General features: G+C 32.0%; 2 protein-coding genes across 2 annotated transcripts; one reads left to right on the forward strand and one right to left on the reverse strand.

Annotated features, from left to right (window-relative positions):
* Positions 1-3,649: 3,649 nt before the first annotated feature.
* On the reverse strand, positions 3,650-20,862 carry LOC132731596 (uncharacterized). The gene is made up of 7 exons (XM_060717804.1): positions 20,466-20,862; positions 18,138-18,368; positions 17,628-17,702; positions 10,512-10,610; positions 6,211-6,306; positions 4,897-4,980; positions 3,650-4,675 (listed from the first exon to the last, which is right to left on the reverse strand). The coding sequence occupies exons 1-7, from the start codon at positions 20,538-20,540 to the stop codon at positions 4,610-4,612; spliced, it is 726 nt and encodes a 241-aa protein (XP_060573787.1). The 5' UTR covers positions 20,541-20,862; the 3' UTR covers positions 3,650-4,609.
* A 2,438-nt stretch (positions 20,863-23,300) lies between these two features.
* On the forward strand, positions 23,301-23,759 carry LOC132731599 (bile salt-activated lipase-like). The gene has a single exon (XM_060717807.1). It carries the CDS (start codon positions 23,301-23,303, stop codon positions 23,757-23,759), a length of 459 nt encoding a protein of 152 aa, XP_060573790.1.
* Positions 23,760-27,739: the final 3,980 nt, after the last annotated feature.

The raw sequence follows: 27,739 nt of genomic DNA on the forward strand, positions 1-27,739 counted from the left end.
TTAATTGATCTTTTATGACACATTTTCCAAAAATTAACGCAAAAACTGAACTAAAGACTATTACTTCAAAGAGCTATTATTCTTGTGTTTTCTAGAGTATTCCTCCTCACTTTGATATATCCACAGGTGGTATCTAAAATATTTGCTCCAGCTATGACGTGCCAAGATGTCCTGCCATGTGCTTCCTTACGTCGCAATGTGGTTTATACCTCTTCCCATACTGGTCTTTCTGCAAAACAAAAAGTTATTATATTTATAAAATGTATAATCAATTTGTTTCTTATTTCAGCGACTCTATTTAAAGAGGAAATGTTTCAACACAACCTTTTTTCTTATTCTTAGGCCGATAACTGATCCTCTAAGAAGACATATTTACGAGACTGTTATGATAAAATATGTCACAACTTTAGTGATCTAAATATTAGTATCGTGTTTTAAAATTGCTGTTTCATTGAATTCTAACTGATTATATGAATATATGAACTTTAATATAAAGATATTTTGAAAAATAAAAATAATATTGTAACACAGCAATGTGCTTTCAAAATTTGTATATATTTCGGTCCGAGTGGGAGCATCTCTGAAGTTGAGTCCGAGTGGGAGCATTTTCCATTTTTTATATAAAGAATTAAGAAAAACTGACTTCTGAAAAGAAATATTTGAAACTAATCTAGAATAATGGGTAAACATGACTCGGTTTATGTTTCGGTACGGTAAAAATAATTTTCAAGAAGGTTTTCAACCTTATTTTATATATGTCTCGAGAAAAGTCCGAGTGGGAGCATTCAGATAAAAAAACACTTATCCCGTTTTCAGGCGTAAACCAGGCAATAAATCTATACACTTTTTTACAATTATCTCAAGTACTATAGCCATTCTTCGGTGCGCTACATGATTTTTTGAAACTCTTACGTTTTCTTATAATAAAATTGTCTTTTACCTTCGAGTCGACGAAAATGGTCCAAGTGGGAGCATTCAGCAGGTGCGCGATGACGTAGTATCCTACCATTGTATGTGTCCGTCTGTCATGAGCCTCGGTACCCATCTTGCATTAACACGTGTAATCTTTAAATCTTCTGTAGGAATTCAATATACAGTACCTAACTGAGGCTTGTTTTCGAGAGCAATTTGATTAAAACCAGCTCGGCCAGTGCTTGCACGATCATCCAGCGGGTTGTCCTTGTCTACCATCTGAAGACAAATCTTCTGTTCACAATAGTTTCATCAATTGCTAAATTTACTGTTTCCATTGCTTCTGGAGGAGACTTTTTGAGCTTTAAGCAAACACTGTAATATCGATTGTTTTGTATAAAATTATATTATGCGGGACTCTTACAGTTTTAAATAATAGAATTATTGTAAACAAGAACAGTCGTTGGAAACAGAAAAATGTCCCCCAGTAGAGGAGCCATGACCTTTGACTTGCATCAAAGGCATGGTTACTATTTAAAGTGTTTAACAATGATATAGAAACATAAAAAAATAAATTCTCAGTGAGCCGAAATATTTCAAAAAGCATCCATGAATGAATGACAAAGATATCACCAGACAGAATCATCAGTGTACTATTTTGACATTCAAGTACATAAAATATTATATAACCTTCACCTTGTAAAGTCTTGACATGACGTTTGCGCGTGGCAAGTTTTTCTTATGTGGCACAGAAATGTGCCTAGTTATTTTAAAATCCATTCATAGACAGCAGAAATGATGACTGGATATAACCATCAATGTACTTTTATCAACTATAAATCTTAGAAGTCCTAGCGTCTTCTACCAACTCATAAAAATTGTTTTAAAAAAAAAAACATTGCTCAAATGTGTTACACATTGAAACAAAATTATTTTAAGATCAGTCCATAGATAACAAAGTTATGGACCGGTCATAAGTTCAGACGGAAGGACAGCGGGACGGACAGATGGATGGACGGAAGGACGGACGCTACAAAAAAAATGATTTGCCTACCCAATTGGGGGAGGGGTTGGGCATAACAGTAACATTTTTGAAGGCAAATTAAGGTTCAAGGGGGATAATTCTGGGTGGGAGTATTGGTGCTAGAGTTATTAACATTGTCACACATGATGTGGTTGATGATAATGATCCCGTCTATATAAGGAATAAACAATAAACATATTTTACTGCACCAAACATTTAATCAGAAATCTGAGGAAGGACAGACTTCTATACACTTCGTGAAATCGAATTGAAAATGAAACATTTTATTTTCATTCATACATACCAAATAAATACAACTGTTTGGACATTAAAGTCAAATTATGTTCAAAAAGAGCTATATATCATTAATCAAACAGGAAATTTAAATCAATATCTACCAGGTAGTGAAGAGCAAGATGCTATTTAATGCAATTGTGACAATTCAGTCTGAAGGACAGCTAAATCCTCTTCCGCAGCGGACATGAATGGGTACTTCTTGACCTTTAACCAACCATGACCTTGTGCCTTGTATATCATAAGCAGATAGTCTCATGATAGTTATTTTTTGTGCCTAGTTATTTACATTCTTCCATAAAGTCAAAAAGTTATGGAGAACATTTAACCCTGACCTTGTTGGTAGCAACCTGGATGTAAGCTCTGCAGATTGTGTCATAGTGGGGATCATTTGTGCCAAGTAATTTCAAAACCTTTGAATTGTCAATAAGGTATAGACCGGATATGAAAATTGAATGTTTTAACATTGGACCTTTGAGTGTGACCTTGACCTTGAGGGTAGTAACTTGATTTTGTGCTCTGCACTTGGTGTCATATGGTTATCTTAAAAACAATGCAGTGGTTTATATGTTATGGAGCGGACATAAAAATGTAGACTTTTCGTCACTTAACCGTGAAAAATGACTCTGACCTTTGGGGAAGCAACCAAATTATTGAGCTCTGCACATCGTTTCATAATGGTGATCACTTGTATCAATTTATTTCAAAACAAAATCAGCATTTTAAAAGTTATGGAGCGGACACGAAATGTAAACTTTTAACACTTAACCTTTAAGTAGCAACCCAATTATTGCTCTCTCTGCACATCGTCTCATAATAGTGATCGGGTGTGCCAAGTTATTTCAAAGCGGTTTAATAGTTATGGAACGGACACGAAATGAAGACTTTTTAACATTTGACCTTTAAGTATGACCTTGATTTTGGGGTTAGTAACCCAATTATCGCGCTCTGCATATTGTCTCATAACAGTCATCGCTTGTGCCAAGTTATTTGAAAAAGTTCAGCGGTTTAAAAGTTATAGAGCGGACACTTAATGTAGGTTAAAAATCACTCGACCTTTTACGTTAACTTTGACCTTGGAGGTTTCAACCCAATTATTGCGCTCTGCACGTCGTCTCATTATGATCACTTGGGACTAGTTATTCAAAAAAAAGTTCAGCAGTTTAAATTATGAAGCGGACATGTAACGGACGGACATGCCGACATTTGGAGTTTATGTGCTTTTTCTGTTCTTTATGTGCCACTTTTACACATAAACCAGTAAAGTTACCACATAAACCAGTCGGTTTAGATTTATGGGATTTCCTTCTTTTTAAAACTAAAATTATGGACGGAAAAGCTAATTCTATCACAAAATCGCACCGCTTCAATAAGAGCAATGTTTAATTTCATGAGCTAAATTTCAAAAAAGCAGATACATACAGAAAAAGAATGTTTTTTATTACCATTTTTATTTTACAGAAATACTACGAAAATATCAACAATACATAAATGTAATTGAAAATAACAGTTTCTAATCATAACATGAAAATAACATCTACAAATGTACAAGTTAAATGTATGCTCTACCGTTTAAAGCTTAAATTACCATTGCAATTCCTTATAATGGTTCTCATTTGACCAGTTATTTTCGACCTGCTATTTGTCAAGTACTTTTTCATGACAAAGCAAATGGCAACAAGGCAGATTAAATTTCTATATAAAAAGCAGTTTATACTACTTAAGACAAACCTGCAATTTGAAGCAATAGGCATGCAAATACAGGTTTAGCTGACTTTTCTGATGTGTCTAAAAGCGTGCTTATTTTGTTGTTGTCATGGGTTTTTTTCTATCGGCTTAAGATATTTCTTAATTTCTACTAATTTTTGGCTATGTTTGTGTGATTTTTTTTCTAATTCTTTGGTCATTTGCTCATGGCAATCAAGGACAGTTATTGCATGCTTCAGTTAAATTATCTTTCATTTCCAAATTTTCCAGCCCTAGGATTTTTTTGCACAATTTTGGCACGATTCGTTTCAAATTGAACTATTTGCTTTTTGCATGTTTTGTGAAATCGTTATTTTATATGCAAAAGTTACCTGAATTCTTTAGGTTTTGTTTTCATTAAATAAATAGTTTTTTTTAACATAACCTGATTATATATTTTTTGAACTGGCTTTGTACTACTGGCCTATGACTACAATTAATCTATCAACTTTTGTCTCTAATTTCTAGACAATGGCGATGAAATACACACGTTATACAACTCTATAATTCTATAAATAGCACATATATTGCACATTATGTGTTTTAATGATGCGTTGACTTTTGCTAAGTTGCGGGTCTTGATATTCTTCATACAATTCATTCACACGTTGTCCATAAATATTTCAAACATATTTAAACAATTTCTCCCTTGCCCGAAGCTGATCGACACACCCAACAGGCAAATATAATAAGTAATATCTGAAAGCAATAAAATAAATATCAAAATTAAGTTGTTTATTCTTTTTTATGTTTATAACTTGAATACAATTGTATTTCAATGCTTTAGATTTTACCAGTTAGTTAGAAGTAGACGAGCATTCATTTAATTAAATATCTTTGTCTTTGCATAATTATCTAAGTATTTCATATGAGATTTACTTTTGTATGTTTTTACATATTAAGGAAATAAAAATATATACCTGAACAATCATGCCGCAGATTCCGACGACAACAAAGGCAACTTGGAAACCTTTTATCCAATCAGTAAATGCATCGTAACAGTCCTGAAAGATAATTTGAGCCGTGTCACGACAAAACCAACATAATGGGTTTGCGACCAGCATGCATCCAGACCAGCCTGCGCATCCGCGCAGTCTGATCAGGATCCATGCTGTTCGCTTACAAACCCTATAACAAGTAAAGAAACTGATAGCGAACAGCATGGATCCTGATCAGACTGCGTGGATGCGCAGGCTGGTCTGGATTCATGCTGTTCGCAAACCCATTATGTTGGTTTTGTCGTGACACGGCTCATTTATAATATTATGATTAATACTCAGGTAGTTAAAGTACGAAGTATCTAATATATCAGGTAACTAAAGATATTTATTATCCAAGATATATGCCAAGTAACTGAAGATACGCATTATCCAATATGCCCAGTAACTAAAGGTACGCATTATCCAATATGCCAAGTAACTAAGGTTAGCATTTTATCAATATGTCAAGTACTTGAAGTTACGAATCATCCAATATTCTAGGTAACTAAAGATACCGATATGCCAAGTAAATGAAGGTGAAGGTACGAATTATCCAATATGCCAAGTAATTGAAGGTACGAATTTATCCAATATGCAAAGTAATTGAAATTACGCATTATCCAATATGCCATGTAATTAAAGGTACGAATTATTCAATATATCAGTTAGCTAAAGATACTAACTATCCAAAATATATGCCAAGTAACTGAAGGTACGCATTATCTAATATACATTAAAAATATAACTTTTAATCTGGTATCCAATAATCCAGTTATTAGAAACCTCTTACAGAAAGGAGGTATGATAATATATTATATCAACAGTCTCCGCTATGCTTGATACTGCATTTACCCGTGATATTATTGCACTATGTCATTCTTTACTTTAATCTGGTGAAACTGCATGATGTTTTCTAAAGGTGTCCAATTCTGATCGGAACACTTATATCGTTAGTTTTCTTGTGTGTGGCTTTGTTTTGGGTGCTACATCGCACCAACACTGTAAAGTTCATATGACGACTTTCCAGCTTGACTAATGGAGGGAGACACAATTATCAGGTGCATTATTTCAGGTACGAACGGGCACCCTAGTAGAACCACCGACGTTCGTGAACTAGCTGAATATCTTCCTCACATGAAAGGATCAAAAGTTCCTGCTGAACCCACAGAGATGAATGGCAAGTGTTTTGAAGTCATCGACCTTAACCACTCGGCCATATCGTTCTTTAAAGAATATAGTAATGTAATTACTTACTACTGAATATTTATCTCCCATGGTCATACATGTGCCCTCAGCCTCGCCCAAATTACCGGGGTCTAATTTTTCATTATCCACATGGCAACACTCAAACTGTAATTATAAGATTAGTGTTAAAGGGACTCAACTGAAGATTCTGAAATTACAATACTGGAAGTATTGTTTCGAAATTCGTTTGTCAATTGGGCTAAGAATTCCTAAATAATCAATTTTAAATTTAATTTTGAGTATGTCTTATCATATTTTTTGCATATTTTTCCGTTAGAAGTACCCCAGTTTCTCTATGTAAGATTTTCAAATAAATCTTTATGTTTTAGGTATTTGGACCTCAGTCGACATCCTTTAAAACTGTTTTGCTTACGATACTATCATCAACTAAAGGGTAAGATATCATTTAAATGGTACAAATAGAATGTTATTTTACTTAATATCAGGGCCAATGACTCTGGTTTGATTGGGCTGATTTTCATCAGACTTGCACGGGAGCAATAATGAATTGTGAAAGCTTCTACATGTATTTGTAACAACTGGAAATTAAGGCTATCATTATCTATAAGTTTCAAAAGTCGGAAAGAATGATGTATCCATTGCACAGAATGATAACCTATGATTCAGATTTCAGATTTTATGACAACAGTTTTCGTTTCAGTTTCTTCATGTTGAATATAGCCTTTTATTGTTTTGTCTAATTTATCACATTTGCCCGGTCATATCTCGGTTTCCGGCCCATCTCAACGTTTTTTCTTGATAACCAATCAGTAATTACCTAATCTTTGATCAATAATCAATATCATGAATATATTACATTCTAATTTCACTAGCCTTGAAGGTTTATCAAATAATGCAGTTAAATGCCAGATATGGCCTTGTTAATAAATGCAAAATGCATTAATTCAGTTGAATTTTAATTTTACACAATATATCAGCAGTTTAAGGAAGATCGTAAGTTACGCAGTACGGTAAATACATTACCACACTGGCCATAGCTTTCGCAGAAGCGGTGGGTCTACCGGTGCGGCGATGGAGATTTCGTCGCAGAAGCGGTGGAAAAACATGGCTGTCGGATAGTTTTTTGCTGGTGTCGGTAAGTTTATGACTTATTTGTACGTTATGTTTTTATGTTCTACTGATAACACCTAGTGAGACTGGAGCCCACATATGTACTCTTCCAACTTATTACACGCATGGGGTGCAAATCATGACCAGTTATGCAAACACTTCTGTACAGTTTGACGAGGAGACGCCACTTTTGCCTCATTTTGTTTATAACACTACATATGTACTCAAAACTACCCCTAGATATACTGGCATCGCATCGTATGTATGATAATTACACAAAACAACCATATTTTGGAACTTTTGGAAATTGATATTACTATTTTAATAAAAGAATTGACAAAAATTGATTACAACGCAGACGGCGGTGGATTCGATTGCAACGCAGTGCGGTGGGCCCGATATCATTTATGTCTTTTTTTTAACGTTAAAGTCACCGACACTTAGGAGTTGAGCTCCAAACACCTAAAAATACAAATGAAATATATATTTGTTAATCCTAACACATATAGTTGTTATATATATCAATGAAAGTAAATATACGCTTTTTTTGCATCATGTACCTTATAAATATGTTTTTATAAAACAATCCCTGTTTTAGATACTAGTTTAACATATTGGGGTGTATGTTAACTATGAAGTGCTTAAATGGTAATTTTAACTTATAAATTGAATTAAAAAATACTTAAAGTTTGTATTTTCTTTACAAACTATGCATTCATTTAACTTATAAAATGTCTTGATAAATTAAATTCCAGTTTGGACACTAGTTCAACATATTGAAGTATTAGTTAACTATATATAGCTTTAACTCGTATATTGAATTTAATCTTTCAATTTAACAAATCAAAGTGTTTGTGTAGTTTAACACACAAGAGTCATCATTAACTATGTATTACTAACACATTGGTCATAAATATATTTTGAACTTTATTTTTACTTATGAACAGTTTGTGATAAAATTTTAATACATTGATGAGATGAGATGACATCTGTTGATAGTGACACTAACTTAAGGTTTATTGCTTTATCTATTTTCTTATTTTATTTATTTCATTTTTTTAATATAACTTTACATGTTAACATTAAATTATATCAAATTTTTATTTAACGTGTACAAAGCTATAAATAGGCTGCATGTAATATAAAAAAATATAGATAAAATATTACAATATACCTGACAAAAAAAGATAGACGAAAATGTTGTTTATTGGCCTATGAGCGAATTGCACATGCACGCGTTCAAATTATCGTATATTTTTGTTTGTAAATTGTAATTGTAATCTTGAAGTCAGAATTTAAATTGTCGCTCTTTCGTTTTCGTTGCTTTTCACGGTCTGTCGTTCCTCCTTTGGTTGGACAGTTTGGTGGTTTTTTGTTGTTCAACTTAGTGTCATCTATTATTATAACGTTTGCTACAATTGTTTTCTATATGAAAGCGTATTTGAAGTTTCTGATTAATCTTTTGATTATATCATAATCTATTCTTAGACAATAAAGACGTCTGGCTCTGCCAGACATTATCAATCAAATTTCTATGTTTGTATTTTAACTCTACTGAGGATGACACAAATTAACAAGGAGGAACATGTACCGTGGTAAAAGTAAAACATAAATACATTTCCAAACTTTTCATGAAAATATACATGAATATTGAGGCCTTAAAACCTAATAATTGTATATTTATTAATTCCATCCCATATACTTATCATATATTTCAATAAAACTACTTACATATAAGCTGTTTTGAAGAAAAAGTAAATATTTATACGTCAAAAATATACACAAAATAAAAAAATGTGTTAGAAAAAAATCGCACATCCTTCAAATCACCTTCCAATTGATTCTATTTCCAATATTTTCGAATTATCCTTTTGTCAACAGGTGACACGAGTCATCTATTAAACATATATTACTGGTACTTATTATATATTTTCATCATATTTTTCTTTTTCAACAATATCAAACTTCATCTTCAATATACAAACACACTATGTGAAAAAATTTAAACTATCGCCGATTTATTTATTTACAAAATATTTCAACAAATTCAAGCGTGGCACTCAGCTCTGTCGTATTTAAATGCGGTGCGCTATGAATGTGAGAACCCGCATTATATCCCGCATGACTCCGATTATAGAAAGGCTGGTTCAAAGCGCATTTATATACAGCATATCTGAGAGTCATTTTGTTTTCAAAAAAGCGTATATTTACTTTTATTGATATATATAACAACTATATGTGTTAGGATTCACAAATATATATTTCATTTGTATTTTAGGCGTTTGGAGCTCAACTCCTAAGTATCTGTGACTTTAACGTTAAAAAAAGACATAAATGATATCGGGCCCACCGCACTGCGTTGCAATCGAATCCACTGCCGTCTGCGTTGTAATCAATTTTTGTCAATTCTTTTATTAAAATGGTAATATCAATTTCCAAAAACTCTAAAATATGGTTGTTTTGTGTAATTATCATACATACGATGCGATGCCATTGTATCTAGGGGTCGTTTTGAGTACATATGTAGTGTTATAAACAAAATTAGGCAAAAGTGGCGTCCCCTCGTCAAACTGTGTAGAAGTGTTTGCATAACTGGTCATGATTTGCACCCCATGCGTGTAATAAGTTGGAAGAGTACATATGTGGGCTCCAGTCTCACTAGGTGTTATCAGTAGAACATAAAAACATAACGTACAAATAAGTCATAAACTTACCGACACCAACAAAAAACTATCCGACAGCCATATTTTTCCACCGCTTCTGCGACGAAATCTCCATCGCCGCACCGGTAGACCCACCGCTTCTGCGAAAGCTATGGCCAGTGTGATTACTTCAGTATTGCGCTGAACTGTATTTAAATATGCATGTAATATTCAAGCGTGAAATTGAAGATCTAATGGTACATTAATATAATCATTCATAATATAGGCAGAAAAAACTTTCGTGTTTAAAGGGCGTTGTCTAAAATTTGATAGAATTTATTGGCTATACTAGTATGTGGGAGTTCTCAAGCTTTACTGGTGGAGGGAGACCATTGACGCCATAGAAACGTCATCAGTTTAAAATGTAAGAATGTTTAGTTTTGAAGAATAAGTTGTTTTTTTTAAAAAAATGATAATATTGCTGAAGTCTGAAAAATTTGGATTTTTACAGGGTTTGTCAAACAAATTTTTTAGATAATACATGTCATAGGCCTTTGTTAAGGGATCGGGATGGTGTAAGAAAGATGTTCAACTTACAGTTTTAAACATATATTGTGTAGCTTTAAGGTAATCTTCTTGCCCAGCATTGGCTTTTTCAATAGATTCTTTCATTCCAAGGCGCACCGCTTTAGTCAACTAAATAAACACATAAACAATGTCATTTGTTAAAGTTGTATATCTAAAATCGTAGTTTCAGTCTATTTCCCTCTCCTTTAAATAATAAAGACCTATCTATAAGATTATAAATTATTCTACATCTAAAGGAGTATATGAACTATTCTACATTTAAAAAAAGGTTATATGAACTATTCTACATCTTTAAGGGTAAATGAACCATTACACATATTCAAGTGTATATGAATTATTCTACATAAAAAGGTTATATGAACTATTCTACATCTTAAAGGTTATATGAACTATTCTACATCTTTAAGGGTATATGAACTATTACACGTATTTAAGTGTATATGAAATAGTCTACATATTAAAGGGTATATGAAGTTGAATACATATTTTAAGGGAATATGAACTTTTATAAGTGTATTTTATTAGTTATAAATATTTTTGACAGGTTATATAAAACTATATAAACGTCACGATTCTCCAATGACAAACGACGTTACAAACGTGCAGTATTGTAGGAAATATTCTACATCAAATTATTTAAGTGTGTATAAACTTTTCTACATATTTAAGTGTGTATAAACTATTCTACATATTTAAGGGTATCAATTTTAAACTTTTAAGGGTAAATAAACTATCCTAAATATAAGGGTTTATGAAGTTAACTATTCTACATCTATGAGGGTATATGACCTATTCTACATCTATAAGAACATGAAATATTCTACAAATTTAGATTATTGAAATTATGTTCGTAAACATAAAATGCTCATGTAAAAAGATTTGTAAGGTCAATACGGAATAAATTCAGACTTTTACGGCTACTTTTTGACAAGATAAAGGATTTTGGAATCCAAATATTTTGAAGTACATGTCTGTATTTGACGTAAACCGTGTAACAATTACAATTATTTTGTTACGTGTATTTTATTAATTAATTAATTATAACCCTTATATTTCTACGTTGTTTTTGTAGTAGCCATTTTTACCGAAAACAAATATTTTGTACAGTATATATATGTTTCCTACATTATATTTATAAACTTTTTCACTCTTTTTTTGTGTAAAAACACAATCCTTTTATATAGGAATAGGCACATTTACTGCCCCCTAGTGAAATGGAGAATATATTACAGCTTAAATTTAATTTAAAGCCCTCTTCTTCAACATGCCGATCGATTCAGATAAAAATTACAAAATAATGGATAATATAAGGTTTTTGGTGGATGACCCATTAAGTTTTTGGGTGAGACCCTACATGTTTAAAGGTTTTTATTTAAATACTCTATATATCTATCAAGAAGTTTTACCTGTTCTCATAAAATATCAGACAATTATATTTTCTTTTTCACATGTTTTTAGACAATTTTTTCATGATTTAGATAGCCATGACAAATAATGTGTCAGTGATTTCTATGAATGTTCAAGGCCTAGGCGACAGAGCTAAACGTAGAGATGTTATTAATTTCTTAAAAAGTAAAAAATACTCAATATGTATGTTACAAGACACTCATTTCACAAATAAGGAAGAAAAGTATATACGGTCCATATGGGGATATGATACCTACTTTTCTAATTTCAATAGTCAATCTCGGGGTGTTGCAATATTTATCAACAATAATTTTGATTGTAAAGTAAATAATATCGAGAAGGATAATGAAGGTAATTTGCTTATTCTGAACTGTAAAATATGCGATAAAGATATCACTCTATTAAATATTTATGGACCAAATAGAGACAACCCAAATTTTTATGAGATGGTTTCAGAGAAAATGTCACAATTTAATAATACTTTATATATTCTTGCTGGAGATTTCAACATGGTACTTAATCCAGATATAGATTGTTTTAACTACTTACACTTAAACAATCCAAATGCACGTGATAAGCTACACAGTTTAATGTCAGAGTTTAACCTAATGGATTGCTGGAGAGAAAATAACTTGGAAAAAAGGGAATATACGTGGTTTAGACAAAATCCAATAAAAAAAGCACGCCTTGACTTTTTCCTAATTTCAGATACTTTATATACCGATATTGACAAAACTTTAATTTTACCTGGGTATCGTACAGATCATTCACTTATTTTAATGTCACTAGAATTTGGTAAATTTAAAAAAGGGCGGTCTTACTGGAAATTTAATAATTCCCTCTTAAGAGATGAAAAATACATAAATGAAGTGAAAAATATTATTACCGAAACAAAACTACAGTATTCATTAGATGTATCAGATATAGATAATATACCCCTTCAAGAAATAAGATTTAATGTTAATGATCAGTTATTTTTTGAGACCTTGCTATTAAATATTAGAGGGAAAACAATTAGTTATGCTTCACATAAGAAAAAAACAGAAATTAATAAAGAAGATAAACTTTTAAAAGAAATCGAAATATTTGAAAAAGAAACAAATATAAACTATGAACTGTTAGAAAGTAAAAGAAGACAGCTTGCTGATTTAAGAAAAAAAAATGGATGGCATTTTCATTCGATCAAAAGCTAAATGGATACATGAAGGAGAAAAACCTACCCGTTACTTTTGTAATCTCGAAAATAGAAATTATGTTTCAAAGTTTATGAACACTTTAATCTCAAAAAAAGGTGATATTTTAAAAACACAAGATGAAATTCTTACTGAAACAAAACAACACTATGAAAATTTATATAAAGTGAAAGAAACTGAAAATATATCTTTAACTGAAACACTGAGTGATTTTAATGTTCCGAAACTAACAGAAATTGATAAGCAATCCATTGAGGGAGCTCTGACATACACCGAAATGTTAAATTCTTTAAAACGCATGTCTAATAATACTAGTCCTGGAAATGATGGTTTTACAGTAGAATTTTTCAAATTTTTCTGGAATGATATTGGCACATTTTTAGTAAGGTCAATTAATTATGCTCACTCAATTGGAGAATTATCAATTACTCAAAAACAAGGAGTCATAACCTGTATACCCAAAGGTAATAAAGATAAACTTTACTTAAAAAATTGGAGACCTATTTCTTTATTAAATGTTGCTTATAAGGTAGCCTCTGCCTCAATCGCTTTTCGTATTAAAAATGTATTAGTTAATATTATAAATGAAGACCAAACTGGATTCTTACCAGGTAGACTAATGGCATCAAATATAAGAATGTTATATGATCTGCTTTTTTATACAGAAAAAAATAATATGCCTGGTTTATTACTTTTAATTGACTTTGCAGCGGCATTTGATACTGTCTCCTGGAACTTTATGTACCAAGTTTTAGACTTTTTCAATTTTGGCAATTCTATTAAAACCTGGATTAAATTGTTTTATACCAATATTGAATCATGTGTGATTGTAAATGGACATATGTCTGAATGGTTCTTATTACAGAGAGGCTGTCGTCAAGGAGATGCTCTGTCGCCTTACCTTTTCATTCTATGTGCTGAAATTCTTTCAATCATGATAAGAAACAATAAAAAGATAAAAGGTATAAAAATCTGTGGAAAAGAATATAAGATATCCCAATATGCGGATGACACCAGTTTGTTTTTGGATGGTACAAAAAAATCTCTTAAGAACACAATGTTAACATTAAAATTTTATGCTAGAATCTCAGGCCTTAATATTAATGTAGACAAAACAAAAGTTATCTGGTTTGGATCGGAAAAAAACAGTAATGTTATTCTTTGTCCAGAGTATAATCTGTCATGGAACGAAAAAATCTTTACAGTTCTAGGTGTTAAATTTACTACAGATTTATCTGAAATTATAGATTTAAATTTTGACTTAAAAATTGAAGAAATCAAGAGATTATTTGCGAACTGGTCTAAAAGAGTCCTTTCTCCAATAGGAAAACTGGTTGTTGTAAAATCCCTTGCTCTTGCAAAGTTAAATCATTTATTTTTGAGTTTACCAAATCCACCCATGGACAAAATTACCACCATACAGAACCTTTTCTTCAAATTTATATGGAATAACTCTGTAGATAAAGTCAAAAGGAATATTATTACCCAAGACTACAAGTTTGGAGGGTTGAAAATGATAGATTTAAAAAAATTTAGTAATAGTCTAAAAGTAACATGGATACGAAGGCTGTCCAATTTAAATAACAAATTTAGTTTTTTAGTAGATAGTATATGTCCATATGTAAACCATATCTCCAAATATGGGTCAGATTATATAAAAACAAAACTACATTTAGATATTAATCCATTCTGGAAAGATGTTCTTTATAGCTATTATGTTTTATCTCTAAATGTAAAACCAGAAAATAGTAAACAATGTTTTTCAGTTCATTTATGGCTTAACCCAGGAATTAAAGTTGGAAATTCAAGTGTTTGTATTAATAGATGGATCTCTAAAGGGGTTCTGTTTTTAGGTGATCTTTTAAATCAAAATGGAAATTTTTACACATATACTGAATTTTTGGAAACTTATAATATAAGGAGCAACTTTTTGGAATATAGAGGTATGTTAACAGCTGTAAATGAATTCCTTGAAGTAAATAATATGCAACATTTACTAAAAAAACTTAGCTTCTATACACATATTCCGCAAACTCTAGCACTAATAATTAAGGATAAAAAAGGGTGTAAATCAATCTATAAAGCAATGCAAGATGCAGGTCATTTTCCTAGTTCTTTACAAAAATGGCAAGATGAATTAAGAGATATCACAGAACCAGGATTTTTTGAAAGGAATTCAATATATGATATGAGTTATAAATTTACTAAAGACCCCAAAATAACTTGGTTCCAATTTAGGATTAACCATAGAATACTAGGAACAAATCACTTGCTGAAAAAAATGAATCTTACTAATGAAGATGCTTGTACTTTTTGCCAAAGTCAGCCAGAAACTTTGATCCATTTGTTCAATGACTGTGAAATAATTAAACAATTTTGGCGGCAACTTCAGTCTTATATAATGAATAAATGTAATCTGAATTTTAATGATTGGACTACTATAGATATATTATTTGGTAATACAAAATTAGATATTGTTATAAATAAGATAATATTATGGGCAAAGCAATTTATATATTATAGTAAAATGAAAAAAATAAGGCCTGGACTGGAAATTTTTAAGTCACAAATAATAGCCAATTATAACATTGAAAAATGTGTTGCAAAACAAACGGTCAGGTATGAAAACTTTGAAAAGTCATGGCAACAATTTAAAAGTCTGGTTCTTCCAGTTGAATCCCAATAGAGAATATTATATCCATGTACTATACTTGAAAGGTTTTTTATGAAATTTCTATTTAACATAACTATATGCAAAGCAAAAAAAAAGAAAAAAACAACAGTTTTCTGATCTCTCACCCACTACCATTATGATGTGGTCTTCCACCGCCTTATTCACATCCTTTTTGATTCTCATTTTCAATCGTTTTTATTTATCATTTTTTCTTTAAGAAGGAAACTCTAGTAGTTTACACCAGAAACCTTTTATATATCAATTTTTTTTTATGAATCAATTCATACATAAAGCTTTCTGTCTACATTTGTATTTATATTCTGATAATTTGTGTATTATTTATGTACATAAATTTGTATAGACACATTTTGTAATAAGTGTTATAAGTTTAGTCTTTGACTATGAAAAGTGTACAATTCACCTGTCTAGGTTAGACCTGAAGTATTTAAAGCAGTGAAAAAAAATTTTTTTTAAGAACTTACATGATGAAAGAACTTGTTCATATTAACATTTAAAAGTTGTTGTTTTTTCTAGCAATTAGGCATTACCATTATATTTCATCTGAAACATAAATATAAGTGGTTTAAGGGAGACAACTCCTAAGCATACTAGAAAGATTGTTTACTTTCTCACTACCACATGTACTTGAGACAGACTGTCTTCCATGCTCTATATGGGCAATATACTGCGATAAGACTGTAGTATATAGCAAATATAGAGCATTAGAGATAGTTTTGTTACAGGTACCAGTGCTCACTACAATTAATATTGCTTTATTATATTAAGCTGCAGTTTTTTGTCTGTGAACTTGTTATACATTTAGCATTGAATATATACACTAAATATGTGAATTATGTACAATCAAAATAATATAACATACAAAACATGGCAGTTAGCTTTGGCTAGAAAATGTTTTTTTTAAGATTTGTGAAACATATTTTTTTTAACATAAAAACCCCCCAGCTTTAAACACTATATAAATCTGCCCCCATGGAACATTTTTTTTCTCTCTCATTTCAACATTATATATTATATGAATATGTATGTTTTCTTTTTAGTTCTGTTGTTATGTTGAAAACACTATTATCATATAATATAACTTTGTATGTTCATATATTGGGATAGATGTATCATATTGTAAGTGGAAGTGGTGGATGGTTCCCCGACCCCACTTTCCACATGGACGGGGAAAATAAATGAGCAACTATGTTGCTGAAATTAAAAAAAAAAAAAATATTTTGTAATACAATCGGCAATTATTTTTACTCTAAGGCTATAAATAGATTGTGATTAATTTACCGTGACAATCATAATTGCCGCCTGGCTTTTTATCTTGATGACAGCTAAGATGTAAACAATGCGTCACGTTTTGTACATGTATCCTAGGGCACTTTGATACTCAGATGTAAACAGTGAAGATATCTATATCTAATACATTTTGTATATGGTTTAACTAAACGCTACGAAACGTTACAATAACAATATAGTAAAATTATAGGCCCTAGTTGCATATAGATTGTTAATTCTTATTCTGATAATATAAATATTCGAAACATCCGCGCGTGTATGCTATCTTATATGCACTAGCTGTGTTTGATACATCATGAAATAAAGAAAATGTAGCTTTCGTTTCAATATACTTATAAAATTTCACGAACCAGTTATTCAAACAATGCATTTGTATTTCTATTCAATATACATCAATATAAAATCAATCTTTCTAATTCCAAAACAAATAGCCAATAATTTTTGTACTTGCTAACAATGTGGCATATTGACTAAATAAATATACATAGAATAATTTAGACATTATTATAATAGGTCAAACATTAAGAAAGGACCATTACTTACCTCGCCACGTAAAACGAAAAACAGAATAACACCGGCTAGTTCCAGAGCTAAACATAGACCAATCAGAATCGAGTACTGAAAAATAAAAAAAAAATTATTAATCAATATATGTATACAATATTAAACTTGTTATTTAGATCAAAAGTTGATATGCATACTTTAAAATACTTTCAAGGTTGTGATATCTTATTTAATGGACCCAAGCGACAAGCGCGGACCAAGGCGGGCCACCAGCCTGCACATCGGCGCCGTCTGATTATGGTATGCGCTGCACGCTATTTAGGTAGTAAATATTCAGAACAATTTTACCTACATCTTTTTAATGTAGGAGGACGAGTCCATTTAATTTATCGTGGTAAGCGTATGAGATACAAATACAGCTAAAACTAGTTAAAATTCGGTATGGATTAACACAACAATTATATGAATCAGATATCACCCAAATGGCTGGTGCATATTTCACCATGTCATTTGTCCGGAAATTTTAAAAGATCAAAATAAAATACTTACAAATACAAGAGCTCCTTTGACAAGGCACACGGCACCAACAAATCCGAGGAAGGAAAACAAGATTACAACAGCCCCGATGACAATAAAGATGATAGCCAAACTATTGAGCAGTGAGTACAGATCGTAGTTGCTGATTTGGATGTCTTTAAATGTTGGTTCTATGTCTTCTTTTAACTCACTACCTCCAAAGCGGAACACAATACCCAAGACTAGCAGTGTAATGCCAAGAAACTGGAATAATTTAAGTAAACAAGTAATTGATAAATACATTTATTCAATGTTTGTCAACCGTTCTTTTTTTCTGCTGAAAATATTTATATACCGTTTACTTTCATTCTTTAACCAGTTTGATTTTTTCTCTTGCTGTATCTCAAGACGAACCGACGCTGTAGATACTATACAATGATCTTATAGGGAATTTTTTGCCGAGTCAGCGAGTGAGGAAAGATGGCACTCAGTTAATATTGTATTAACATTAGCTATTCCAGATATTATACCATCATAATTAACACATGAAATGGTTAAAGATATTCATTAGTATTCAAACGACAACCGACCAGGCTTAGATCGGTTACTTTAGCTATATAGTTTCCTTCATTGAAATGCAGATAAAATTATAGGTTTTTCGTTTAACACGTTTCTTATTACTTCCATTATAATTACATGTACAAACATCTGTATTTACATGTATACGGCAGTTATCGTCATTCTTAAATTATATATATTATACAAGTTTTTAAATTATCTCAAATTACAATATGCATATGAACCTTAAACTATTTGAATACGTCTTGCTCGATGAAGCCTTGCTTGACAAAGTGTCATTGAAAGGACAAGATTTCACAATTTTGTTTTCTTCCACACCTACATTTCCAAGGTCTAAGTCACCAGGAGAGGTTTGACATTAATGGAAAATAGATAGAAGAAAATTTTCATTTAAATCTGTGTTTGTTTCTTTTGTCTATCTATGGGCTGATATGTTACTCATAAACCTGAGGGGTTTTTTTTGTGTGTGTATTTTTCTGGATACAGTATCTATGTAAATAATCAATTACAAAGGTAATTAATATACAGACACTTAATGGGAGTACATTACAAATGATCAGATACACTGCTATATAAACATCTATTTTTTGCTGTTAATGAGGGTGCGGTCTTATTACTTGTCATCATAATATATACACGACTTGTATTTTATAGATAAAACCAAATATTTGTTCGATCAATTAAGAACCAATATATGTTAGTGACCGACACTTACTTTATGTCACAAGTGGGCGAACTAAAACTAAATTGGGTTGACCAGACGCCCTTGTTTTTCTCCTTTGGTTTAATGCAAGAGATTTTGGTATATATACAATTTGTGAATTTTAAACATGTGATGTCACCTTTTCTCTGTATAAAGCTATATATCTTTGTCTGTAAGTTACAAAATTAATGTTTTGTACAATACAATATGAATATACAGATATAGTACACTGCAGTGATGCCCCTTCATTAAACATGCATGGCCTTAACCCAGTTCTTTAAGTAGGGAAAGGTTTATTTAACATTTAACTGTTTAACTAAATTTTATACTTTTACCGATATGTGTTACACAATTACCTGATTATAGTACAAAATGAAACAGATATCACTTCTGGTGTTAGTCAGTATTTTATACCGAATAATCAGCGTAAAGGATCTATGTTTAACCAAGCAGAAGCCAATTCGTCAATGATCTTGGTATGTCAAACTTTGAATGGATTTTTAAAATAAAAACTTTCTTAAAAAAACATTTTTATCATTCATCTAAGAAGTCAAAATAGTTTGACCTGCCAATGCTAGATTCTGAGATATATTTGTTCTGGGCTAGAAGAGAAGATATTCCCCACGTACAAAATAACACAATATCTCACGTGTAGTACAATGTTTTGAATTTCTATGGTCCTTAGTCTGTTAGTCAGTTGCAGTCATGTCACTCTATTATATCTATTCAGTTTTTGCATTATGTAAATGATATCAACAGTATTCACGGCCATGTTTAAGTTAGAATTCATTAACATACATCCAATTTAACTAAGCCAACCCTGAATTAAATTTTCATCAGGATTTGATCAAGAAAACCATTAAAATTAATCAATTAAACCTATATATGTAACCTTTCACAGTGTTTCAGGCTTCCTTTTACACATAACATTGTCTAATACAGTATTAAAATACTGAATCTGGAAATAACAAGTTACAGATTGAAAATCAAACCTTAACGTAAAACGTGCCATACCTGTAAAAATAAAAAAATGGAAGTTAAACACTATGTGTTAAACAGTTTAACAGTTTAGTACTCACCAGGAAAATTACGTTCAATGTAATCAAGGTGATCCTCGAGCACTTAGCCCCACAACTTAAAGGATTTTTCGCCATATTTTAAGCGATCTTTTATTCCCTTATAAATTTTTCAAAATGTCCGAAAAATAAATTTCACAATCTTACAAAGTCAACACAGATATTGATGTATTAACGCACACTACAGTTATAAATATATCCGAGGAGTTTCGAAATCAGGCGAATTTCCTGTATCGACCAGTTGTTGACACGCTTTACCAATTCACTTTTACACGCCCTCGCAAAACAGTAGTACGTGTACGCCCTTTTTACTACCGGTGAGTGCTTTTTTCATTCAGGCGCGGCAAAAGTTGCCTATCAGGTTGTACGCGAAAATTGTCACGCAACGCAACGGCTACATTACTCCTTGTGCGTATTCAACTGGAACAGCCAATATAATGTCCTATTGTGAAAAATGGAAATCCCGCGGGGAGCTGAAGGTAAAATATGACGCAAGGTAAATTCAATATTTCAAGCTTAAGTCCGGTTTTCAGTCCATAGTTATGCATTTTTATTTATACTTTATAGGGGTAAAAACTGAAACAAGAAGGGTTAAAATTGATAAAAGGTTTCAGATAAATCATCTCTGATTACAAGTTCAGAAAGAAACGCGGTCATTACGATTTATTTGGCGGGATTCCTACCGAAATTGTTAAGGTAATTAAATCTGGCGACAGAAAAAATGGACATTAAGCATACAAATTAGTACAGCCCCCTGTGAGCTGTCTATTACCAAATAAAGTAACATGCATATTTACGTAAATTCTGCTGATAACTCATCGTCAAACAAACGTATTTTAACTGTTTTGTATTCATACGCTTATCTTGTAGTGCCGAGATGACGCACCTTTATGTTGTCAATTTACTCTATAAATAGATTGTCAAACTACTTTCTATGTGAAAAGAGTTTAAACTAATTATCATTCTAATGTAAATGATATAAAAAGACAGTAGACCCTTTAAAAAGAAATCTGAGGTCACGTGTATAGGCGCTTTACAAGTTAAACCCCTGAAATATAGTAATTTCAGAATCTATCACACTTTTATCTCAAAAATAAAATAATTTTTTTTTATGTTTATCAAGAGTGATCAATACGAACATGTATTATACATGAACATATTGCTCACTCTAGATAAACATAGAACATAGATAACGCATTTATGAAACCCTGTTATTTCAACCCTGTTATTTCAAAATACCACGGAATGTTATTGTCTGATTACTTAATTTTATGAGTGTACAATGTTTTTAAGGAAAATGTGTATCTAAGGAAGATGATCTAATTACATGTGACTCAGACAAAGATAAATGCATGTTTATCTTTTAAATCTTTTTATGTTTATTTTGCCCGCGCAACAATGTAATTAATTCATTCATATCTCCATGCGTAAAACAATTCTGGTATAAAAGTAATATTGCAAAAAAGATGTTTACCCATTAAACATATCTTGTCTTGTGATGCCTTATACAAAAACGTTAAAAATGCGACAATAATGCCAATATGCTAGCCCACCTTTGATTATACGTAATTTGTGAAATATATATACACTACAGCAAATAGAAGCAAACGGATACAGTTTGTACGAAGTTTGTACGAAAAGAACATGTCGGAAGTACGGAACACAGTCAGCATGCACTCTTTTACTTGGGGACCATCCAAAAACGTTTTGATTATTTTATGTCTTAGTTTGTATGTCAAACTAAATCATTATTAACTATAAACATCAAATGTGGAATCATATTAATTATTTAATCATGCGATATTAACAAAGGATTAAAAAAGAATTCAAATAAATTGTGTAACAGTAATTTGAGTGTTGAGACCAACAACCACCTGGAGACGAACAATAGAAGCTGAGTTGAAAAGCTGCAATATCACCTGGGCAGAAGCAAAAAGAGCAGCAATGAACCGACCCAGATGGAGAGCTGTTGTGGATGCCCTTTGCCCCACTAGGGGATAACAGGATTAGAATAGAATAGAAATTTGAGTGTTGATTTCAGTAATGAAAAGTTGATTTATGTAATAAAATTTACCTTACCGAAAGCAACTTATCGTAACGTACCTTTTGTAAAATGATATTATTACTACATTTGTATAAACATTTATATACTTATAAGGTGCATGATAAACATAAGTTATTGTGTGACAAGATAAAATCGTATCTACACAATAATATGCTTTATCTTAGTTTGAACGTTTCAGTGCATGTGATTCAATTTAAATGTTATGTGGATAATATACAACGAAATGAAAGTCATTGTTACAATATTGTTGTTTAGTTTTATAATATGTTCGATGACGACGAAAGAGGTCACTGTTGAAACAAAAATTGGTAGTATAATGAGCGAAGCAAGGTCAATCAAGCCGTTTGAATATCCTCTTAAAGTACGATAATTTCTCGGAGTACCTAATGCCGAGTCACCTGTAGGCGCTCTCCTGTTTGAGAAGCCTAAAACGAAACAAAGAATGGATGGCGTGTACGATGCTACAAGATATAGACCCTCTTGTTTACAGCTGCATATAAAATTATTTAGGAAAGCGGAAACCAGTAGCAAAAACTGGATCACCGGAGCCTCACGTTAAATATTTTCACACCGAATAACTCAGAGGAAAATAATAAGTTACCTGTAATGATTCTCATCCATGGTGGAGGTTTTACTGTAGGGACATCGGTCAAGTACCCAGGAATTGTAACTAGCGCATATGGTAATGTAATTGTGGTGAGAATGAACTACAGATTAGGGTTGTTTGCATTTTTGAGCACTGGTGATTCAAATTTACCTGGGAATTACGACATATGGCCATGCGTTGGGTTCATGAAAATATTGCAGCGTTCGGTGGGGACCCTGATAAAGTGACATTATTCGGAGGTTCAACAGGTGTGGCAAGTGTGATATTACAAGCAATGTATCCGGGAAATAAAGGACTAATAAAGAGGATAATTCCACAGAGTGGGAGCATAACCTGTCCATGGGTTTATCAGCGAGATTCATTACAGAATGCTAAACGTATTGCTAATGTAGTCGGATGTCCAACTGACGTAGAAACTTTAGGACTTGCATCTTGTCTAAGAAATATTCCCGATGAAATGTATATAAAAGCGTTAAATAATCTATTGAATGGCTTCAGAAAATTTCATATGGAGTTCGTTGTTTCTGTTGACGAAGTATTCGTTCCATTAACTACTTGGGAAATGTTGCATAGCGATTCAATGCAGCAAAGGCGAGGCGGGTCTTCTTGCGCAGCTTCGATGTAATGACGGGTCTCATGGACGACGAAGATTTCATGATGATTACTCCATTTGTAGGTGATGATAACACAGACACTTTTTCAGTTGATAGATTAAACTGGAAAACAAGTATATTCCAGAAATCATGCGTATAATGTTCGGTGAAAATGTTTCAGATAGTTGATTCAGTTGTTGCTTATGAATACACGCAATAGAACAATCCTGACGATACAGGGAGCTCTTACGAATCATTTATGCGGCTGAGTTCCGATTACGTTTTCGACATTCAAACTATTGAAATAACGAAAGTACACGCTGATAATAATGATAAATCAAAAACCTTTTTGTTCCTAGTGAATGGTGTCACATCACAGCATACATTTTGGGTACTATCCACGTGGAAAGGTGGTTCAGTACACGCTGACGAGTGAGCGTTTGTTTTAGGGTACGATTCTGAGACCGGGTATACTAGCAAAACATCTTCATATAGTGTTGAACCAAAGAAATGGGAAATAAAAATGTCGAAAGAAGTAATAATTTTTTTATTAAGACGTGGACAAATTTTGCAAAAACCGGGTAACGCGTATTGCTTTCTTTTAAAATATCCCATAGTTTTCGGCTGTTTAATGCACTTCATTTAAACATATTTAGTTTTTATTTAGTTTAAATATCATTCGTTTGGAAATGGACAGGCGTAAAGCGAACAGAAAATATGCTAATCAGATTAAAGGTTAAAAATGTATTTATTATTGCTTTACTCTTAAACTGCTAAATGTGTGTAATGGTTTTGCTCTGCTTTCAATTTGTAATAGTCCATGTCAATGTTCAAGGATTTAAATAAGAATTACAAAATGAAGCTTTGAAGTTTTGAACTACCAACGGCATAGAGCCTTGTCAGACTGCACGAATGAGCTGGCTGGGTTGACCTTGCTCTATTCTGGCGGCAACTGCAATTGATTTTCGTTTGCAGCATGTTAAGTATTAAATCTACCACCAATTCAATATACTACATTTAGTTACTTGAGATCTATTTTTACATTTTTTGTTTATTTCGGACACAGTGACTCAAACAAACCTGAGCGCGTTAACATGGAATGGCCTGAATAGAGAGCCAACTATAGGGATGTATCACATAGACCTATGGAAAACGTGAACTATATTTTGGCTGCACATATACTCCACACAGGCGGCAGTATCAGTGTTTGGACACCCCACCCCTATCTGCCCCTGGACCCCTACTACAACCCTGAAAAAAAATCAACACTCTAAGGCTTACAATAAGGTACCAAATACAAAACAACCGATGAAATTATATAAAAAAAATTTCCACTATCAAAATTATAGTTATAGAAAGGCGAAAAGCCTACTAAATGTTCATTTGCCAAACAATGTGGAACACGGGAAATCGTCGTTTCGGCGACTGAGGCGCATTCCGAAGGCATTTTGCTGCATTATTCATTTACATCAATAAAAAGAACTTGAACCCATGTCACAGTACAACGCTCTACAAAATAGGAGAAAACAGAATCCCCAAAGAACGCGAAATACGGCAGTATTGCAGGCTTGGTTTGATTGAGTCTGTTCATTGACGGCACTGGAAAGTGCAAGCTACCGTCCCGGCCCCTAGCAACGGCTTAAGCAGAAATAGAAATAAACATTGTAACATGAGAATGATCATATTTTGAATTTAAAAGCATCCGTGTGGTCATACGGAGGTTGTCATACCGAACCTTTAATGTGACACACCTTTGTCATTCGATGAAAAGCGGCGAATAATCCCCCAAGTACGGGAATGCATGTACAACTTGCGCTAAACGGACGGTATGCATAATATCTTTCATACTGATGTGCAGTATATATAAAATTTTACATAGCTGCTATGACGATTTTCATTGGACTGTTGTGTTTTTTTATATTATTCGAATACAAGGCTGCGGCAATTTACAGCCAATATAAGATGATCAAATACTAGAAGTTATTTGTAACAAGCATTATAAATAGCATGACTTTTCATCCTTACAAACTCTTTGATTAACTAAAGGAAGTGAAATCATGATAAGCACTGGAGGATTGTACTTTTATTGTGTTTTATTTTTGTTTTAATCATTCTTGCAAAAATGATTGATGTTAAATCGTTTAAGCCCAAGAAACTGTATGGCTATTAAGATGCATGTTTAACAATTCAAAGCGCATCCAATAATCTGAAACATTTGTTTGTGATTCTGCGTTCAGCTAATGCCAATGTTCAGGCATGTGCAATTTCATGCTATGGTTATCTCCTAAATGATTTCATGGAAAATCAATTATGATAATTACACACGATTTCAAATAGTTAGTGTTAGTGTTGGTACTTATGTCATTTTTATTGCATTAACATAGATATCGAGAGCTTGACCATCATATTTCTCTGTATTGTAAATAATACCTCAAGGATGGGGTTATTTAACGGGTAGATACTTGAAATGTTAACTTGTTGGCAACAATATTTTCTTTCATTCTCCATCCATGTTATATTGTTAATAATACTCAACGATTGATTTGTATCATTATAATAATGTAAATGATATATGTAATGTTTAATTTAATTTAAATGTATGTATTGTTTTGGCCATATGCATTTTTACGTATAGATTTATCCAGATATGTATGTCAATTCTTAACTTTGTATAAATTTGATATTTTTTCACAACTATGAATATACTTTTCACATGTAATGCTTGTGCTATAGGAATACCGCACTGACAATATCAATTCACTGTTTATGATTGCTAATCAAACAATTAAGTCTGCAGATAAAATCACTAATCCTAAGTATTCGTATATGTTATCCGCATGTCGTAAAAAGCAAATTATTGCATACAAAGTTGCACATATTTATCTTTATTTAACCGTGTTAGAAGTTGTTTCAGTATATTTCATTGCTGACTGCAGTGAATTGGCGTCTCTCACGTAATAACAGTAATCAAGAAATACCTATTTTTTATATATCGTTTGACTGTAGTTTCATTGCTTAACTAGAAAACTACACGTTAATAAAGACGGCATTTATTGTGAGCTGTATGTCGGGTGATAAAAAGTACAATATACAATATACAATTGATCTAATGAAAGTGTACCTTTTTCTTTATGTTAATTTACAAACAAAATCAAAATGGTGATTAAACGCGTGTTCATGAAAAATCAATTTATCGAATTCTCGTTGTCCCAAACTTTGTCGTGCAAATCAGTAGGTAAAACTTTATCGCAGTAAAGAAAAGTTCAAAGAAGATTATACCGAAAAACAATTTTTTGTGAACGCAATCATCCGGATAAAATCCTAAATAAAGCAAATAATAAACTCTCATTATTCACTTGGGGCAAGCTTTTATAGTTCTTTGATAGGTATTTTATCCCATTCGTATGTACATTAATTCCTCTATATCGCAAATTTTCGGCCGTTTCCGCCACACATCGGACGAATTTATCCTACTCTATGACGTATATTATCATGGAGCTAAATATATATCTGTGATATTATCAACAATTAAGTAAATGCCGGGTTTTGCTGAGTTACTTTACTTCATTAAATTGTGTAAAAGTTAATCTAGAGTAAGGAAATTTATATATATTAAAAAGTAAAAAGTACATTATCTATATATACGATATATATGATTATGTTATTAGAAACCAAATGTATAGTATGTTACTGCAAGTTGGCATATTTCGGATTTCATTAGATTTGAATGTCAATAGGTATTCTTAAATTTATAATAAAATTTTGGAATCGTCGATTCGTGAAGCTGAAATCTTGAATTCATAAAGTTGACATCGTGAACTCTTTAATAGTTGAAATCTTGAATACTTCAACTTATAATCGATAATTCGTGAAGCAGAAATTGTGAATTCGTTAACCCAAAAATTTAATACTTGTTTGTTAAAATTGCAAATTCATGAACTCTAAATCGGTGAATTCACGAATTAATGAAGTGGAAATGTCCCTACCGGTCGTTGATGCGTATTCGAACCTA

The sequence above is a fragment of the Ruditapes philippinarum genome, unplaced genomic scaffold (assembly GCF_026571515.1).
Source record: "Ruditapes philippinarum isolate M1 unplaced genomic scaffold, ASM2657151v2 ctg518_1_1_1_1, whole genome shotgun sequence".
In the NCBI taxonomy this organism is placed as follows: Eukaryota; Metazoa; Mollusca; class Bivalvia; order Venerida; family Veneridae; genus Ruditapes; species Ruditapes philippinarum.

What these genes read in the sequence shown, in the direction of transcription:
- LOC132731599 (XM_060717807.1), top strand. Translation starts at nt 23,301, where the DNA reads ATGGCCATGCGTTGGGTTCATGAAAATATTGCAGCGTTCGGTGGGGAC.
- LOC132731596 (XM_060717804.1), bottom strand. Translation starts at nt 20,540, where the DNA reads ATGGCGAAAAATCCTTTAAGTTGTGGGGCTAAGTGCTCGAGGATCACC. An exon ending in CACAATATATGTTTAAAACT is followed by an intron (nt 6,307 to 10,511) that starts GTAAGTTGAACA and finishes TTATAATTACAG; the next exon opens with TTTGAGTGTTGCCATGTGGA. An exon ending in TGGGAGATAAATATTCAGTA is followed by an intron (nt 4,981 to 6,210) that starts GTAAGTAATTAC and finishes ATTATCTTTCAG; the next exon opens with GACTGTTACGATGCATTTAC.